Source organism: Leptonotus elevatus, chromosome 16, assembly GCF_054856555.1.
Source record: "Leptonotus elevatus isolate MCC_2025b chromosome 16, RoL_Lele_1.0, whole genome shotgun sequence".
Lineage (NCBI taxonomy): Eukaryota > Metazoa > Chordata > Actinopteri > Syngnathiformes > Syngnathidae > Leptonotus > Leptonotus elevatus.
The window spans coordinates 11,181,646-11,201,066 of record NC_141254.1 but is presented as its reverse complement, the minus strand read 5'-3'; the positions used below and the strand labels follow the sequence as shown (position 1 = coordinate 11,201,066).

The 19,421-nt window shown below is 42.5% G+C and overlaps 1 protein-coding gene across 8 annotated transcripts in view; it reads right to left on the bottom strand.

The window, feature by feature from the left end:
• Positions 1–668: 668 nt before the first annotated feature.
• The window catches only part of rapgef6 (Rap guanine nucleotide exchange factor (GEF) 6), a 64,591-nt gene continuing 45,838 nt past the window's right edge, over positions 669–19,421 (bottom strand). For 3 of the 8 annotated variants that reach the window (XM_086098488.1, XM_086098495.1, XM_086098496.1), the window contains 20 exons: positions 18,243–18,407; positions 16,844–16,951; positions 16,560–16,763; positions 15,357–15,465; positions 15,010–15,253; positions 14,492–14,503; positions 13,388–13,545; positions 13,219–13,233; positions 11,840–12,080; positions 9,862–10,245; positions 9,584–9,795; positions 9,114–9,237; positions 7,992–8,015; positions 6,850–7,070; positions 6,600–6,773; positions 6,263–6,520; positions 5,929–6,181; positions 4,776–5,284; positions 3,613–3,903; positions 669–2,778 (listed from right to left, as the gene is read on the bottom strand). In XM_086098488.1, coding sequence (XP_085954614.1) covers positions 2,756–2,778; positions 3,613–3,903; positions 4,776–5,284; positions 5,929–6,181; positions 6,263–6,520; positions 6,600–6,773; positions 6,850–7,070; positions 7,992–8,015; positions 9,114–9,237; positions 9,584–9,795; positions 9,862–10,245; positions 11,840–12,080; positions 13,219–13,233; positions 13,388–13,545; positions 14,492–14,503; positions 15,010–15,253; positions 15,357–15,465; positions 16,560–16,763; positions 16,844–16,951; positions 18,243–18,407 — 3,729 coding nt within the window. In that variant the 3' untranslated portion in view covers positions 669–2,755. Of the gene's footprint in view, positions 2,779–3,612; positions 4,016–4,775; positions 5,285–5,928; positions 6,182–6,262; positions 6,521–6,599; positions 6,774–6,849; positions 7,071–7,991; positions 8,016–9,113; positions 9,238–9,583; positions 9,796–9,861; positions 10,246–11,839; positions 12,081–13,218; positions 13,234–13,387; positions 13,546–14,491; positions 14,504–15,009; positions 15,254–15,356; positions 15,466–16,559; positions 16,764–16,843; positions 16,952–18,242; positions 18,408–19,421 lie in introns of those variants that run through there. The other 5 variants (XM_086098493.1, XM_086098491.1, XM_086098490.1 and 2 more) reach the window with 5 other exon arrangements.

Sequence of the window (19,421 nt, the reverse complement as noted above, 5' to 3'; positions counted from 1 at the left end):
AAAATATAACTTATTTCTGTGTAAACTGTGTTTGTTTTATGCAAATTTCCTTAGCATTAGCAGAGCTTTAAAACACGACTTTCAGGTCAAGTTTTATCTACTAAAATGTGTAGCTTTTCGGATACTTAATTTTACACACAAAATAATAATAAATAAAAAAAGACAAACAAAATGACTCTCTAGTACTCTTAAGATGTGTAGTGTAGTAAATGTAAAATGAGCGACTTTATGTTGTCGCATTATTGTGACAATAAAGGGAAAAAAAAGAAAACTTGACGCAAAGGGCAGCACAGAACTCTTCCATTTGAATCACTACTGTTGCTTTGTAGATGTTTCTATCATTTATTTTACGTCCTGGCGCTCTAAAGTCACGTCGTCAGGAACCGTCGACTTTATATCGCTGTTGTCGATGAGGCACTAAAGTAGTAGTAAAGGTGGCCAAATAGTCCAATATCAGTTTTGTACCATGCGGATGCGATGCCATTAAATAATAAATATGAACACAAGAGGGCGCCCAATTTACATCCATGGCGGAATGAGAGTAGCTGTACTGAGTTTGCCCACCCCTGACCTACTTGTTGAAGAAGGCCAGGGAGTGAATGGGAAGGAAATGAAAAGTAAGTGTACCTTAAATTTAAAGTCACAAATCCAATAATCAAGCCAGAGTATCCATTTTAGGATTTTATTCATTGTCCAAATTCTTATCAGTAGACTTAAAAGGAAATAAAATGTCCTTTGTTCTTCTTTGTTTTAAATCCTTTGTACATACACATCCTCTTAAACAAAAATAGAACAACTATGTACAATCCACCGGTAAAAAATATACATATACAAAGCGTACGAGGCCAAAATGGAGTCGTCTTTGTAAAAGACATAAAAAACAGCAACGAGACGAGTGCCACTTGCACGCACACACACACACGGAACGTTATTTGTGCAGCCAAGACTCACTTTTACAGCTTATTGTGCATCCTCGTCATCGCTTCTCATTCACGTCGCTTATTGCATTCTTGTGGGGGGGGATAAAATGGAGGGCCAGGAATACTACATGGAGGTTTAAAACTCGTGAATCGACTTTGTACAAAAACTCACACCTGAGGAGGGTTAATACTGACACGTGGTTTGGAATTAGAACGTTAGGAGTGGAGCTGTGCAAAAAAAGAAGAAAGTGTCAAAATGGCGACTCAGTCCGTGTGGAGGATCAAACCTGGGGGGTGTTGTGATGGGGTTTATTGGGAGTGTCGGGACAGCCATAAGCAGACCTTACCAGGCTAAATAACACACATGAGCGGGTCCAGGAGACCTGGAAGGCCTACTAGGGGCCAAGAAAGCATGCCAGAGGTCTAGAGACCCAGCTGGGTACCAAGTGGAGAACCACGAGGAGTATCTGTGACATAAAAAGAGGGTAAAGTGACCACAAAGGACCCACAAGGGTCAATAGCTAAAAATGCACCAAGAGGACCCGTGAGAGTTCCAGGTGGTGACCTATCAGGGGTGTTTATATGACAAAGAAGGTGCCGAGGATCGTGGGGACACTCACTGGAGGGCCACAGGAGGTCCGACAACAAAAGGGGCCTAGGAGTGCTAAAACAGTGGGCAGGAGACCCAAGAAGGGACCTTTGGAGATCCAAAGAAACCCAATGAAGCCTGAGACCCAGATAAGGCCGTTGAGAACTTTTTGTTATGAGTTGTAAGATAAATAAAGCAATAAAAATACACCCCCCCTAACACACACACACACACACACACACACAATCACAACCACACACACAGCAGCGTCTATACGGCTACGAGAAGCACAAGCGAGGAGCCAGCAAAGAAAATAAAAATGTGTTTTTTGTAACAAAATATTCAAAAATCTATACACCATTATTAATTTACGGCAAAATCAACGACAAAAAAAAAAAAAAAATATATATATATATATATATATATATATACGCTTCCATTCATGTATTTATACATATGCAAACATGTTAGCATTTCAAGTCTTCCGAACGATGCTAAAGGAGCGGACGTCAGGCGGCAGGAAGACCAATCCTTTTTCTGTATATTGAACACGGCAGTGGAGACGCACTTCCTGTTTGGCTGCCATTAAATAAAAGGGGGCGGAGCTAGCGCTCATCCAATCAACACTGTAAACAAAACACTCCCTTTTCCCCCCCTTCGCTTGTCTGCGCTTGTAAAAATAAACAAAATAATGTGTTGGTTTTTTTTTTGCCCCTAAAAGGTCCAGGAGGTAGCGCGCCATTCGAGTAGCTAGTTTCAGGAGGCGGCCATTTTGTTTCATCCAAGAACAGTAAGTGCTCCACAAGTTGCTTTAACTCATTCATTAACTCAGTCGGCCATCTCGTCTCGAGGAAAACATGGTGCAAAATAAAACTGATCAAAGAGTTAAAAGCTTAAAAAGCATCAAACGTTTTTCTTTCTTATCCTGGTCTGAAGACTTAAAAAGTTTCTTGTTTTCAAGTGAAACAGGCACAAGTTTCGGGGAGTGTTGGCAACAAAAAGAGACATAAATCCTGGGAGACTTCTGTCGGCCATCTTGTCCCAAAGAAAATTTGATGCTAGTTCCGAGGTGCAAAATTAAAATTATTTTAAAAAAAAAGGTAAAAGGTTCAAATACACCCCCCCCCCCTTTCCCCCAGGTCAGAAGTCTTTAAAAAGTTTGGTATTTCAAGTGAAGCAGGCACGAGTTCCAGGAGGTGGTCAGAATTGTGCTGAACCATCGTCCACAGTCCCGTCGTCCACGCGTCTACACGGCGGAAACTTGTTCGTCTGCAAGACAGCAAAGACAACAAAGAGGAAGTCACATTTGAGGTACGTTTTTTTTCATTTTCTTTTGACATTAGAAAAAAATTCTACAGGTTTAAAAGGGGCGAGTCGCCTGGCATTATGAAGGCTGTTAGCACTTTCCACTTGTCATGATCCTCTTCAAATCTTTATTGGCATTAGATTTTTTTTTAAAGGGTACAAACACCAAAGTATCATTTTTCAGTGTCACTATTGATTTCTGAAAAGCATACATAAGCTCTTCGCGTATTGCTTTGGAAAGGGTACAAGACAAAGTGACATTTGTAAACATCAGTCAGACAACACACCATATTGATTTTTAAAGGACCCAAAGTGTCATTTAAGATTTTTATTTATTTTTTACAGATTTTGCATTAACTACAATAATATCTGCGTAAGCTGCAGGTATTATTTTTGTGTTGGGTTCTTATCCTACTGTAGTTTCTTTGATTTTGAGTGTGTATGGCTTTAAAAGGTGGGGCCTGTCCTGGTGAGTGACGTGGGCGTCAGCGGATTAAGACTATAGAATTGTCTGCCTGTTTTCTGGATACTGCAGGTTGAGTTTTGGCCACGTGTAGCTCATGTATATGCTTATTACATTTTTTTTCTTCCTATCATTAGTTCAAAATAGCCGAGCCAGCAATACTTTAAGCTCCAAAGAGCGATGCTAGGCTATATTAAATTAGCTCACATTGATAGTAAAAAATGCGATTCAATGAACCTATCAGATCAAGAACCTTAATTATTTTTGATGGCTTTTGACAGTTTGGGAATGACGCAGCAATCCCGCATTGCCGCAAAAAACAACCAATGACGTACCGTCCTCACTGTCAGCCATGTCGCGAGTTCCCAGACGGCTGCCGGCAAGCCTGCGGGCCTGGGCCAGGCTCCCAGCGGCTCCCGGGCTCTGCAGCAGTTTGCTCCTTTGCATGGCCACGCTATAATCGGGCGGTTTGAGGTGGGGAGGCCTCGTAGACGGTCCCGCCGCCACCACGACGGCGCCACTGCTTCCATCTTTGACGTCACCCAGAGTCAGACCCTGGTATCCTGGAGGGGTGGGAGGAGGAGCTCGGTAACGCTCGTCCTTGGCGGGGGAGGTGATGCAGTACACTGGATGGAGGCGATGGAGGAAGAAAGAACAAACAAACAAAAAAAGCAACAGGGAAAGGAGTGAAGGGGGGCAACACAAGAAAACCATGGAGAAATTAAATGGTGGAGACGACTGGGAAAACACCATGAAGCAAAACATGACGAGAAGCAGTGAGATGAAGTAATGGCAGCTCACATGTAAACATTACTGCAACGAGCGCTACCTCGTTACAACTTGGAGCTAATATTTAGTTAGCATCTTTAGCGCCAACTACCAGTGAGACTTATTTATAAAACTAGCTAACTACGCTCCTCTAATATTCAGTTTGCACTTTTATAACTAACAGTGACGCTAACATAACCTAAAACGAGCTTACCAAGTTAAAACTTATTTTGTTCAATTAGCATTTTAGCGCTAACAATGAGGCTCAAACAAACATTGATTTGCACGAGCTAACCTCACAACTCTTGCTAAAACTATGAGCTAACGTTCCGTTAGCATCGTCAGCGCTAAATACAACTGAGGTTAACACAAACACGCCCTTACACCCAGTGTTAATTCAATAACTTGCCGCTTCCCCTAAGATTCAGTCAGCATCTATAACACAATTTACAAGTGAAGTGCATACAAACACAAATTTTTGAGAACTGAATCGCTAACCTTGTTAAAGTTATTAACCAAAGTTTAGTTAGCATCTTTAGCACCAAATACAAATGATTAATTTTTACAATTAATGCTAATTCCCTAACCATGCTAAAACTACAAACTAACGTAGTTAGCATCTTTATTGCTAGCTAAACACATTTTACATCTACTTCGCAAATCTCACTAAAAATACCCACGCTAATGTTGAGTTAGCATCTTTAGCACTATCATCCATCTGAGACCTCACCTATGAGCCCCTTCTCCGTGCTGGACGTCACAGTTTTGTAGGCGGGGTCTGTGTTCTGCGCTCCCTCGTCATTGGTCGGCGAGGCGGTGCCAGGCGGCGCCTGCTGCTGCTCAGCCGTGTTTCTCCGCTTTACGGTGCCGTAATTCCCCTCATACGTATCCGACAAGGAGCCGGACGACGCCCAGCTCTGCCGCGACTGCTTGGCCAGCTCCGAGTCGCGGGCGGCGTCTGCCTCGGCGATGGTGGTGCCGGCCAGTCGGTGAGCCAGCGCCAGCGGGTGCCCATGGACGCCGTGGTCCCACGGGCGGCAGGAAGAAGCGGGCAAGCTCTGGAAGGAGTCGTGGGAGTTGGAGGAGCATGACGTCCAGCTGCCTCGCCCGCTGTCAGCCACAGAGTCCAAGGAGGCCAGGTCGGGCGTCAGCTCCTCCGTGGAGACGGACGACGTGAAGGTGGAGCCTCGCGTGGCGTAGCCCCGAGACAACAAAGCCGCCGCCGCCGCCGAAGGAGAGCTGCAAACAAAAAAGTCAAGATAGTCAATCCCTATGCAAAACGATGTACTAGGACAGATACAACCAAGGGATCAGTTGACAATCCATAGCAGGGAACGTCATAACATGCTTCGTAGGGATGGATTAAAAAAAAATAATCAAAAAATCAATATCGAATCAATTTTCCTTTTCAAGCCCGATATCCATTCATAAAACCATGAATAGATTATTTTAATATCTCTTTTTCCCATAAATTCTTAAGAAAATAGAATTTTAAAGGCCATTTCCCCCCCTTAGTTTTCTTGAAATTTACTGTTCACATGAAATTGAAAAGTATTTTCTTACATTTATGACTGACAATTCAGAATATTTGTCATTTATATTTACAATTATTGAATTAGAATTATGGAAATGTTTTCAGTTTGTGTAACACTTAAAATTTAATTTGTGGAGTAAAATGTTTTTTTATCATTTTATTATTTTATCATTTAAGAAGAATTGATGTTCAGATTGAAGTGAAGTGAATTTAATCGAATGGTGAAAAATCAAAATCACTTTTGTGAATCTAAATCAAATCGATCGAGGACATTAGAATCGATACCCAGCCCTAATGCTTCAGGCTTGTAGAGTAAATATCAAATATTGACTAGCTCAAGTGGACTTACCTGGTGCTGGGCTGGCTGTAGTCCACATTTAAGTGCGTGGCCGCTGCGCTCTCGGGCGTCGGCACGCCAGCCGGCACGGTGGGGGCGGCAGTGGCGGACGCGACGGACGTCCTGGCGCCGACGCTGTTACAGCGCTCCTCCAGACCTGGAGCGGGCACAGAGTCCATGGAGCAGATGCTGGAGCGAGATGAGATCTCGCTATGACTGGAGTCGGACAGGTTGTCCATTTTGCCCGGGGGAAGCAGCGCGTAACCTGCACAGTGAAGAAAAAAAAAGAAGAAGGTTCGTTTGAATCCTAGCCCCCGATGGTTCGGTTGGGTAGGGCTGGCCTTACCTATGCCGTAGCTGCGCAGGCTGATTGTGCTCGCTTTAGTGCTGGCGTCGCTGGTCAACGACGACGACGAGCCCGAGAGGTTCATCTGGCCCGAGCAGGTCTGGGCTTTGGCCGAAGGGCCTTTGCGTGGCGAGCCTTGCGGCGACACAGTGGGGCTGGACGAGATGGTGGACACGGTGTCATCCGAGGGCCTTTTTGAGGTCCACTCGTCCGCCGAGCTGGCGGGGGGCTTCTTCACCACCTGAGGGGAGCTGAAGTCTGGAACGAAAGATACCACCTGGGTGTGAATTTTTGGTGCCATACTGTGGATGCTTAAGCCAGCGATCCAGGTACTCACTGGGCGGGCCTACGTCCTTGGCGGAGCTCTTCTTGCGTAGCGGGTTGAGCGGCACCTGCACCTGAAGCACCTGCGACACCCGGTTCTGGGTCTTCCCCGAAGGCAGCGCCGACCGCAGCGACACAGGCGACATGTCCGACTTGGTGGACCGCCGGTCGCTCAGAGTCTTCGAAACTAACAAAAGAAGGAAAGTTGTAGCTTAACTGTAATGACCAGATGCATGATTGGAGTTTTTCGTGTGCGCACTCACTGGTGGTGTAGGCGGGCTCGCACTGCAGCGACATGATCTGGTGCTTGTCCTCGTCCGTTTCCACCGCCAGGTTGGAAAGGTACTGCTTGACTTTGCGTGCCATCTGCGCGTCCTCGTACAGCTTCTTGGCGTTGAGCAGCGAGCTGCGGCGCACGCGCTTCTTGTGACCGCCGCCCTGCACGTCCAGCATGTTGGAGTTGGTGCTGCCCTGACTCAGGGACCTGAAAAGAATTTTACAATATTTTGTTACTTTCAAATGCAATATGTAAGTACTATTAAAGCAAGTTGGAGAATTTTTTTTTCTATATGTATATATATATATTTTTTTTTTTTTTTTCATATTTTTTAAATTAAGGAACAAATTAGCAACATTTTGTTATAAACATACAGTACTACAAAAATAAAATAAGAAAATGTAATGTAAAAAATATGAACAAATAGTCATAATATTTGAATAGAAAAAATACATACACAAACACTAACAAAACTTGCAAAAACTTTAAAACAGTACCTTTTCAAATATTAATCCATTGAAATTATGATGAAGATTAAATAATAAATGTATGATGTTTTTAAATTTTTCATAATTTCTAAAATATCAGTAAAACAATGAATGTGGGGAAAAAATAAAATGCTAATGAAGTAAAAATATAATACTTTAAATAAATATAATAGGAATATACAAATAATGGCTGATTATGCTGGTGCACCAAATGCTTGAATATACCCAATAAAATGTTGTTGTCATTATTAATATTAATATTATAATAGCACAACATGTCCATGCAGCTCGCCACGCCATGCTGTATACGTCAGGAGGGTTAGGGAGATGGTGACAACTGGATACGGGGAATATTATGGGATGCAGAGTCCACGTAGTACCTTCCGGCCATTCGTTTATTAGCCTGTTAGCATTTGAAGCTACTAAAGGACTCGCACACACAACGGATGGCTCAATGGTGATGGGATGGATGCTGTGAATGGACCATGTTAATGATGCACAAGCACAGGCAAACATACACTCAAGTCAGTTTCTTCGCATGCTTTTTTTTTTTTTTCTGGGGAGGGGGTAGCCGATGCGACAAAATGGCGCCTGGGTGGTGAGGTTGGGTGAGTGGGGGTTGGGGGGGACAAAAACTTACCCTAAACTCTTCCACCTCTTCTTCCTGCAAGCAAGAGGCGTGGAGATCGAAGCGTGAGGACAGAAGTTGTGTTTGTTTGTTTTCCGGAAGGGTTTGGGTCATGAAATGGAGGTGAAAAAACAAATGCAAAAATGTGGTGGGATGTGACCGCAGACCAGGAGTGGGCAGGCGTTTTGTGCTCAAGGGCCACTTTCAATTTTATAAAATGGACAGAGGGACAGTTAACCAATTATGTAATAAAATGGTTAAACTTCTATAAATGTGTATGAACAAATTTCAATCCTATGTAGAATCAATTCATCAATAAACTATTCAGTTAAAAAAGTAGATGTATAATTTTGAATTTTATTCATTTTTATTTACAATAAATCAATTGACCAATTAGTCAATTACATAAATTTGTCACAAATATAAACTAAATACATGCACATTGTATATAAAATCATAATTAACTTTGATGCTTTCATTCTATTATTTAGAATCAACAAACCAATTATTTAATTAAATAAATGTAATTTAAAAAAATGTATACAACATATTTAAAATGGTTTATTCTAATAATGAATAACAAATTTTTAAGGATTTTTAAAGGTTAAATTAGTTTATTTGAATTATAAAGTAATTGTTAATTCTATTATGTATCAATAATTATAACAATTATTTAATAAACAATTATTTAATAAATATAATATATATATATATACATACATATATATAACTGCTATTTGTACAAATACAGCAATTATTTATAATTATAATTTTAATATAATTTTCATTTACCTGAGCGCTATAGTAAATGAACGGATGGATTTACTAAAACTGGCTAAATTAATGCAACAATCATTATAGCACTTCTGATAATGTAAATAATATGCCCACACCTGCATGGACAAAAGTATCGGGACACCTAATAAGAAAAGTCGCAAGCAAAGCGTCCCAATGCTTTTGTCCACTCGGCCATCCACTCTTGTAGTACACCAAGAGGGTCTGCGGGGGGCAGTGGCGCTCCTCTACTGCAGACCCCCACATGCTGACATTGTGACAGAGAGTGGATGAATGTGGGAGGATGACAATTACAATACCCCCACCCCCTAACATGACAGGACTACAAAAATGGCTGACCGTTGCCTGAACATCAGGGCGGGGTCCATGTTGGCCGACGTCATCCGGACCACGTGTCGGATCTCCTTGGCGATCATCCGCAGCTTCTCGAAGTTCACCAGGCCATCCACCATTGAGTCGTTGCCTGGTGGGATGTAGTATCGATATCGATTTTGGTATTGATATTGATTATTGCTGCGTCATAGCTGTTTTTTATTGATTATCACAAAAGTTTATTCATTGATTATCACAGTTTATATGGCTATATCATGATGATACTATGATTTGTGCAGTATCATATCCAATTCCTTGATAAGCTGAAGTGAGCCTGAGCTGGTTTTGGGTTGACTCAGAGTGAAATTTAATACGCTTAATGGCGGAAGCTTTAGCAGAAGTAAAGCTGCTACTGAGCTCCAAATAACACCAAAGAGGAAGTCGACAATTCAAAACCCACGCAGTTACTTATTTCTTGTATGACAAAACAAGCGCACCTTCATGCAGGAACGTGAGGTCCTTCTTGATTACGGGGAAGAGCGGGATGACGGGCGGCTGCATGCTCTGGCCGCTTAGGACGTTGCGGTACTTGGACATGTTGCGCGACGGGTCAAACACGTCCTGCAGGTCGCTGAAGAGTTTCTCGTACTTGCTGGGCAGCTTCTCCCACGAGCTGCGAAGGCGAGCCACCGGGGCCAAGTTGAGACCGCTAAATGGGACACAAATAGAAGATTCAGTACATCTTGTTGACGTCGACATTTTTTCCCGCCCGTACCTGATGATGGCGAACATGGAGTTGAAGTTCTTGCACTCCTGGCAGTGCAAGGCGATCTTGATAAAGTGCTTGACGGTCTTCATCCTCTCCCGGGCGTTGGGCTCCTTGAGGATCTCGGTGGCCACCCAGAAGGTCTCCTGGTTGATGACCTCCTCGAAGCGCTTCAGGTGGCCTTTGCCCGCCGCCGAGTCCAGCTTGAACAGGTCGTCCACGTACTCGGTGGACTCGATGTTCCTGAAGAGCTCAAAGTCCCGCATGGAAAGCTGGGCGGCCACCTCCATGGTGCTGAGCTGCAGCAGCGAGATGTGACTCTCGCGCAGCAGGTCCTGCGCGTCCTCGTCCGAACACAACGTCTCCGTCTCCATGTTGTTCTTTAGGTAGTACCTTGCACATGAAACACACTCGGGTTAGCAACATTCAAAAACAGTGGTTCTTCGCCTTGTTGGAGGCTGAAGCCCACCAGTTTCATTGCACCAAACACTTTTATTGAAAAAAATTAATAAATACAATTTTTATCTCAAATTCAAGACATAAATACAGTCGGGATAGACCGATTATCGGCCCGGCGACAAATATCGGCATCTGCCTTTTTATGAATATGAAAGCCTGAATGCTTGCGAACGTAGCGAATTTAGGGTTTTCATCAGGATTTGTCAGCTGTTCACAGGCAGGTTTTACTTGTCGCCAAGACATTTTGAACATATTCAGACAATTTTTTGCTGTCTGCGAAGATCTTTAATTCAAACATTTTACGAACCTTGACAAAAACCCTAAATTAGCTACATTCGCATGCATTTGTTGCTCAGTGAAATACAAGGAACTTTCATATGGATTTATTTAAATTTCCACTTTAGAAAAATGATGCTGACTCCCTACACTTTTTATATTTAAAAATTAAATAAATAAAATTAAGATATGTTGAAATTTTAGAAAACTTTATTTACAGTTGCTTGCTTAGTTTTTAATTTAGCTTAACAGATGCTGATGGCCCTGGAAGCTCCCTGCAATTTGTTTTAATCTTCATATGTTTAAAATTAAAAGAAAATGTTTTTAATTTTGACGCTAATATGTTATTTTTTACTGCAAAAGAATATCGGCTTAAAATATCGGTTAACTACTAATCATATCGGTCATCACTAAACTATAGCTGCTTACAGGTGAAAAAAATTAACCGACTCCCATCACTCAACTCTATATCTATATTTAAAACAACCACCACAGATACAATCAAAACTGCAGAGGCCCCAGAATTGAACCCTGTGGAACACCATACGTTCCGTTATACGTCAATTCATATTGCACAGATTCATCTGATCACTTTTTTTTTTTTTTGCACGAGTTAGTATGAAAGGATTACAATAATAAAGAAAAAAAAATAACACGATGTACCATCACAGCAGCCACATGTCGACGACTGAACGAATCATTTGAGATGAACCACCTGAGATGGACTCACCGAACCATCTTTTACAGGCTTTGATTATAGAAAGTGATGATAAACGATATCATCTCCAATAGGCTTAATAATAAAAAGAAAAAATGGCACATGGAGGAAAGAAAGCGACTTTACTACAGGAAAAAAAGCAGTGAAGCAGGACCAAGTGAGTCACTGAGGCCTGTGTGTGTATTTGTGTGTCAGGATACACTCTGTTACACTGTAGAGTGTTTTGGCGGGTAAAAACATGTCCAGCTGTCAGCTTGACTGCGCCCCGACTGGACCTGCTGCCAATCACCAGCCAGGTAGGAACAGCTAGCAAACTATACCAGCCGCACTATTCCACACAATTTCTTCTCCTACGTTTTTGAACATTCAACTCATTCATTCATTTTTGATTTTTTTTTGATTCAACACCCAAAAGCCAGTTGGCTTGGACAGGTTGGAATTCAGCAGATCATGAGTGTGCCACACAAAAAAAAAAGTTCTCACGAAGGCCATTCCCAGGTGTCTTCCCCTTCGAAAAGCGACACACAGTCTTACCTGCCGTTGAGCTGAATGCGGTCGGCCAGCTTGGAGAGCTGGTCAGGCAGGCGGCGCTGTTTGATGACGCCCTCGGGGCTGACAGACACCTCGCACAGCGAGTAGTTCTCGGCGGCCGGCGTCAGTCCGAACTCGTTGACGGCGTGCGCCACCACATCCTTGGCGGTGGTGTCCTTGCTGATGATGATGTAGCAGCTCTGCTGGTCCGCCTTGAAAACCCGGATCACCTGGTCTGGAATGTCTGGAGAGGGTGCGAGAGGGACTTTAGAGGACAAGAGACCAATTATGTGTCACTTTGTTTGTTTTTTTTGTTTTTTTGAGCATGCAACACTAAGGACATTTTGTCATTTTTGTTTAAAGCGGACATTTTAGGGACATTATGTGTGAAGCATGCTTCTTTTTATTTTTTCAATTCAGCCCCCAAAGCCAGTTTTTCTCTTAGCAACATCAAATTTAGTAAGCTAGTCCATCACCTGTAGACCCACAAAAAAGTACGTCGGCCATTTTGGCTTTCAAGAAGCCATTTCAGGTTGGCCATTTCCCAGGGGCTTTCAGGGAATTCCCTTAACTTGTTCTACAGATTTTTGTCCTCTTTCTACCATACTAGAAAGACGTTTGAGTACGGTAGTGATTTTGCATGTTTATGTCATGAGCAGACCAATAAAAAAAAAGAAAGAAGCAAATTCATGCCCAAAAACACACAGCAAGTCTGCCATTTTGCTATGAAGCTACCATCTCAGGTTCATTTTGGCCCTATAAAAACAAACCCGTCTAGTGATTTCGTCCCATTGCTAGACAATTTCACACTCGTATACAGATTAGCTCCACAAAGTCAAAGCTTGACCAAACATCTTGTTTTTTTGACAATTATATGTTCTATGCAGCCCAACTAGTCTAAATGTGGTATTCTAGTTGATATTGTGTTAGTGGAATATGAGTTAGGCAGCAAAGTCCAGCCGTTTTTATCCATCTCAGGGGACGGCCATTTTGTCACTTGCTGTCGACTGAAGATGACATCACAGTTGCTCAGGGCTGAGGCGACGACCAATCACAGATCACCTGTTTTCTGAAGCTGAGCTGTGATTGGTCGTTGCGTCAGCCCTGAACATTGATCTCATCTTCAGTCGACAGCAAGTGACAAAATGGCCGCCCCCTCGGATGGATAAAAATGGCTGGATTTTGCTTCATAACTCATATTCCAAAAATGTAGTATTAATCAGAATGTCATGTTTAGACTTTCACATATAACATATTATTGTAGGTTGACTGGACATATGAAACAAAACAACCTCAAGGCCTGATATTGTTTTCAGACAAAAGCGCATGCAAAAGACGACATTTTAGACATGGACAGAACAAAGACAAGCGTCCATACTCACAGTACAGTCCCAGTGCTGGACCAGCAAAATGAGAGAAGGATGACAAGGAGAAGAAAACAACATGAGAGGAAAGAATAAAGGCCGTGAAAAGACGAAAAGGTCGGTGGAAAAACTCTTGTCTCCTGTAATCTATTCACGTAGACTTGCGTGCATGGTGGTGGTCTCCTACCTGCTGGGTTGGAGAAGTCCAAGACGCTGGTGGCGGGCTGGAGGAGGTCCGGGCTGCTTGACGACAGGCTGCCGGGGATGGGCATGATGGCCACGCTGTGCCGACACTGTTTGGTACCCACGATGCTGTCGTCCTGCGACTGACCCATGCCGCCGTCGCTGAGGGTGGAACAACACCATATGCCATTATTTGCAGCTCGTGCGCAGAAGATTTCCATGGTAACGGATGGAGATGTTACATAACATGCAAATGTTCATTTCAAGACGTAAGTGACAACGGGAATGACATAATGGACTGTGTATAAAATACTTTTTACACAAAGATTCAAAAGTAGGTCATTCATCTAAAAGTAGGCTAAATCACTACTTTATATGACCTTGGACAACTAAACTGAACTAAATCTAAAGTTTACTTCCCGTTTCATTTCCCCTGCAGTCCATTTAGGCGGGTTGTTGCTAATCATCTGAAAAACCTTCACTACCATGTAAGGCCTTGGCCATCTTGCGCCTTAGTGAACTCAAAATGTGCCGCAATGAACTCAAAGTACCCTCGTAAGGCTTAAACAAAAGTGTAACTATAAAAGAAAATGGACTCAAATAAGTACTGTCAAGATAATAGTCTTAATTTATAATCCAGATTCAGACCATCGACATTTATACAGTTCAATTCATTTGAATACTTCATTGTTCCTTTTAAAAATTTTGTTTTAGATGAAAATACTACTAAAAGGCAGTGTTTTACATTTGTCATCTTAAAAGTAGGACATGACTCAGCAGAATCATGGAAGCAGCTGAACAACCAAAATGTTATGAACAATGCTGCATGTGTGTGGCCATTTTTTGTTAGGGAGGCAAGTGTGCTGTTATTTCTACTCTCCAATATTCATTTTACATTTAATACAGAGTAGTCATTCCATTGCGAAAATTAAAGTGAACCAATGAGCTTGTGTCATAATTCACAAACTCTTGGATTTGGACTATTTGCAGCCGAGTGTTGCCTGGTCAACCCCTGTCAAGTCCGCCTAGCAACAAGTGGCCGAGAATTGGATTGGCTGTGTGTGTGTGTGAGCGCATGTGTGTGTGTGCACTGAGCATCAAGTCTTACCCAAAGAGGCCCCTGAAGCAGCAAAGCAAGGGAAAAAGAAACAGAAAATTTTAAATAAAATTGAAATGTAACAAAAAAAAAAAGACAGGAGCGGCACCGCTAAATTCAGGGATAAAAAGCACGGCAGGAGCGGCAGTGTGTGTGTGTAGGCGTGTGTATGTGTCCATTCATAGTAGCTTGCGTGAGGAAAGTATGCATACGTGCAGGGAGAGGACATGCAAATGCTAAAAAGTGATGTTCCTCCTCCACGCATGAAGTTTATTTCTCACAGCGACTGTTTGACCTCATCCGAAATAGAAAGGTCACGCCGAGTCAGCACGTTGCAAAATGAATGCTTTTTAAAGTGGACATATGATTGCGTGTAGACAAATAGTTAAAGCATGTGTGACATTAAATATTTATGTCAATATTTTGTTCTGTGCCTATATCTGAAAATACTCCTGTAAGTGACAAAGTGCAATTTGCTAATTTGTCGTGGCCTTTCCCGTTAGCGTCCAGCTTAGCCTAGCGCGTCCCACCTGAAGGGCTTGGGCGGCAGGATGCTGAAGCGCGTCTTCTCCAGCATCTTGCGGATCTTGTTGCGGCCGCCCGACACCGTGTTGGCCTTCATCTTGCGCGTGGTCTTGTGGTCGGTGGCGAACTCCATGTCGCCGGGCAGGTCCGGGATGGAGAAGCGGTTTCCCTTTTTCTCCTGGATCTTGGGGATGTGCGGCCCGCCGTTCTTCTTCTCGTGCACGATCCGGCTCAAGAGCTCCTTAAAGACTGCCGCGCCAATTGATGGACGACATCACGTTATTCACATGTCGGCATATAATATCATGTTATGGAAAAATGACTTTTGGAGTAATTTGGTTGGTTCACCCACCAAATATGTTGGTCTTGACCGTGAGGGACAAGTGCGTGTTGTTTCTCAGGATGTCCACGGCTTTGGAGAAAGAGATGTTCTCAAAATTCTGCCCGTTGATCTCCATGATCTGAAATGGACATGGCACATTTTAATGTATAGAGATGAAACTCCGGTAGCAGTTTTAAAGGGTAACAAAAAGTCACCAGCGCTTGTTTATTCACACTAAATTAAATTAAATCAAATTCTTTGGCTGGACTTTGGCCGAACTAGTGTCTGAAATATTTAATTGCTGCTCCTAAAACCACAGAAAAAGGACAGGGAGATGCGGAAGAAACAAAAAAAGGCAAATTGAAGTGACTATATTCAACAAAAATATAAATATAATATAAACACTTTTGTTTTTACTACTATTTTTTAGGAGATGAACTCGGCTCTAAAACATTTACCACATACACAATATCAGCATTTCTCTCAATTATTGTTCACAAACCAGTCTAAGGCCTCGTCCACGCGGAAGCCAGTTTCAACGTATCCTCACAAGTTTCTTACCGTTTAGGCCGTTCGTCCACACGATGGCGCGGTTTCGGAGCTTGAAAAACTTTTGAAACCGGGCTCCAGAGTGGAAAGATTTCAAAAGGCGTCCGTCCGCACACCATATGCAGGGTACTCCTCAAATGATGACGATGCATTGTCGCAGATTGATGACGTATGCGCCAATTCTCGCGTGACCGCACGCGAACCGTCAGTCTGTCAACAACCGGTCGTAGTCGTTTTGCGCAGCCTCCTTAGCTTGCTTATGCAGCAAAATATTTAGCTTCTTTATTCCCATGTTCGACAATCGGTGTTGTACTTGAATCGCCCGCCATTGTCACTTCTCTCGTGTGTCTTTTTCATGTTTGCTCTGTAGATTGCAATAAAGTTGTTTGCTTTCTTCTTCTACGCTTTTCATCAACTCCCTGTGGCTGCGCATCAGCGCCACCCCAGACTTGGCATATACATTACAGCCGTTAATCGTCCTCAGCGTTTTCTTTTGGACACATGCAAGTCTTGAAATGCTTCTGTGTGTACGAGATTTGTTTGAGGAACGAAGCCGGCTTTGCTTCCGTCTGGACGGGGCCTTAGACATCTCATAAAAAATGGGTTTATATTTTTGTTGAGTATATACAAGTACGCCTCTCACTGGCCTCAATGTAATTGTGAGAATCCCCAATTTTGTCTCACCTGGTCTCCGCGTTTGAGTCCCGACTCGGCCGCTTTGCTGCCGTCCTCCACCGACTCGACGAATATTCCGAAGCCGCGCTCGCTGCCACCCTGCACGCTGAAGTAGAGCGGCGACTCGCGCGACGCCTTTTGCAGCGTGATCTGCCGCCACTTGGCCTTGGCGGCGCACGCGATATTGAGCAGCCGCAGGTGGCCTTTCATTTTCTAAAGTAAAAAATAAATAAAAATAATGTAAAAACTTGTGCAAAAGCTTCAAGGTGACACGGTGAGATGCGTGAGCTTACGGCGACTTCCAGCAGCTTCTCAAAGTCCTCCAGGAAACGCGTCATGGCCGTGTCGCCCTCAAAGTCGTTGAAGTGGTTGTTGACCCACAGCAGCACGATACGAGTCACCTGCATTCCAAAATGTATGCATTTGAAATCAATCCCTTCAAATTTGACATAAACAAAACACATTTTTGTTGCGCTTCCACTGCACTCGTTTGCAGGGTAAAACTTGACTGCTATTGGCAGAAGTGTGCACTAATCCTCACCCGAAGCCCCTACGGACAAGCAGAGTGTCGGCCGTGCACTATAATGGCCGCCAAGCTCAAGGACCGCTGAGCCTGCTGAACGTGCGTATCGATCGAAAACACAGGAATTTCAACAAAGCGCATGAGAATACTAAATAAAAAAAAGAACACACAGAGCGCTGAGAGAAGCATAAAAGACGAGCACGGAAACAACAATGTGCTAGGGATAAATGCATAAAGTGGCATTTTGTTTTATTCATACGGTGCATCGGAAAGTATTCACAGGGAGTCACTTTTTTTGCATTTTGTTTTGTTCTTGTTCTTCAAATGTCTGCAGGATTACAACAGGAAAATGTTTAATCTGTATGCAAATTTACCTTCATAGCTGACAAGAGGTTTGCTCTTAAAACACCTTCAACACTTCAGATGAGTTAATCATTTAAAAAAAATAATTATCAATATATTCTTTATCCTCTGTGAAGAGGAATTAACTCATTCACTCCCAGCCATTTTCACTGAAGCAATCCCCTTCACTCCCGGCTTCATCAGGGAAAAATATATATATTTCTATCTGTTTCCATTTTTGCATTAGAATATAGCTAAGTTTCATTTTATTCACAAATCTGCTTTAAGTTGTGGGGAAATTAGCTTGTTTTCAACATGGCCCTGGTTGATCTCTTCTATGCTGCTGCCACCTGTTGGCCGTTTTTGTAATAACTACCATTTCTTCAACCGTTTTGTGCAGTTGAGAGGCTGCATCAAAGCCTTCTGTATACTCTTGCATAATTTTTTTTTTATAAATACATCTTTGGGACACTTAAAACATTTAAAATAGAACGTATTTCTACGTTTTTGGGAGCAAATGAGTTAATATTACTGTGGTAAGCTTACTGAGGCGTGACTGTCTCCCATTTGTAGCAAAATATTGCGCAATGCTGTGAATATTTACAAGTATGTACATTATTTTTATAGTGCAGTTATTTATTTTTAATACCTTTTCAAAAATCTCATTAAAATGTGTAAAATTATTAGAAGAAAAAAAAATAGTAACAAAGCTGACATGCGCTGTAGGATGCACACACACATTCCTTAGCATCGACTGACTACTTGACATTTCCACAAGTGCAACACACAGAATATAAACAAACCTGTTTACACACACACACACTGACCGTGTCTCGGAGCGTGTCCATCTGGAACCAGTCCAGCAGCTTCTTGCCCACTTCCATGGGGCTGGACACGAAGGTGCGGTACGTGAGCAGGAAGTCCTCGATGAAGGTGGGGTCCACCACCGAGGGCTCCTCCACCAGGTGCATGATCAGACGCTCGGGGGTCCCCTGTGGGTGACACGGAGCGGAGCGCATTTACAATACGGCAGGTGGCCAATAAACCACTCGGCAACATGTTGACATTAATCATATAAACGACAAGGACATAAACTATTAAGTCAAAGCTGTCAGTCAAGAAAATGCACAGTCTGCCTTTTTGTCGCCTTGGTAATGCGGTGCTTTGTTTTATTAATGTCTTTTTGACATTTTTATTTCTTCTTCTTATAATTATTTATTTTACTTTTTTGGGTAAACGTTTTATTTTTTATACATAACATTTGTGGAGCTTTTTGTTATCAATGCAGTAAAAGTTATTTTCAATTATCATTATTTTACTTTCAATATTTATTATTTTATGCACTTATTCATTTACACAAATAATTATACTTTTTGTGTTATCTTTTTCTATAGTTTTCATTGGCTTGAGTCAGTTTGCAGGCAACGTCCTCTCTACAGACTTTAATATGACAGGTCACCATTCATCCTTCCTTAAGCCAAAATATTAATTGTAAAAACATACATCGGTTTTTTTTTTTATTCATAAATCGAGTACAGCCTTTGAGAGGGGAAAAAAGATACACATTAGACTAAATGGAATCCTCTGGAAGGAAACGATTCTTTTTCGGCGAGGAAGCGAAAGTAGCAAATCATATCCTCTCTTCTCTTGGTCCGACACAAAAAGAACAACAGAAAGAGAAGCGGAAAAAAACAAAAAACTCCAAAACACTCGAGTTGAGAATCGACTGGTCTACACTGGATGTGTTTTTGGATCGTTGAGGCCCATTATATGATCAATATCCGACTGGCTCTGGAGAGTCTGAGAAGCAAAAAAATAAATGACGGAAGATCAAAAGGGGCCTTGGCGGACAAGAGGAGTACTAATCGCGCTAACTCTTCCTCTAAATTAGCAACAAAGAGCGCTGAGCCGGCGCATTGATGTTTCAGCAAGTAGCTGCTGATCGATCGGCGATAACCTGAAAGATGCGAATTAGCCGCTTTGGGCTAGCAGCCTTGTACTCTTCT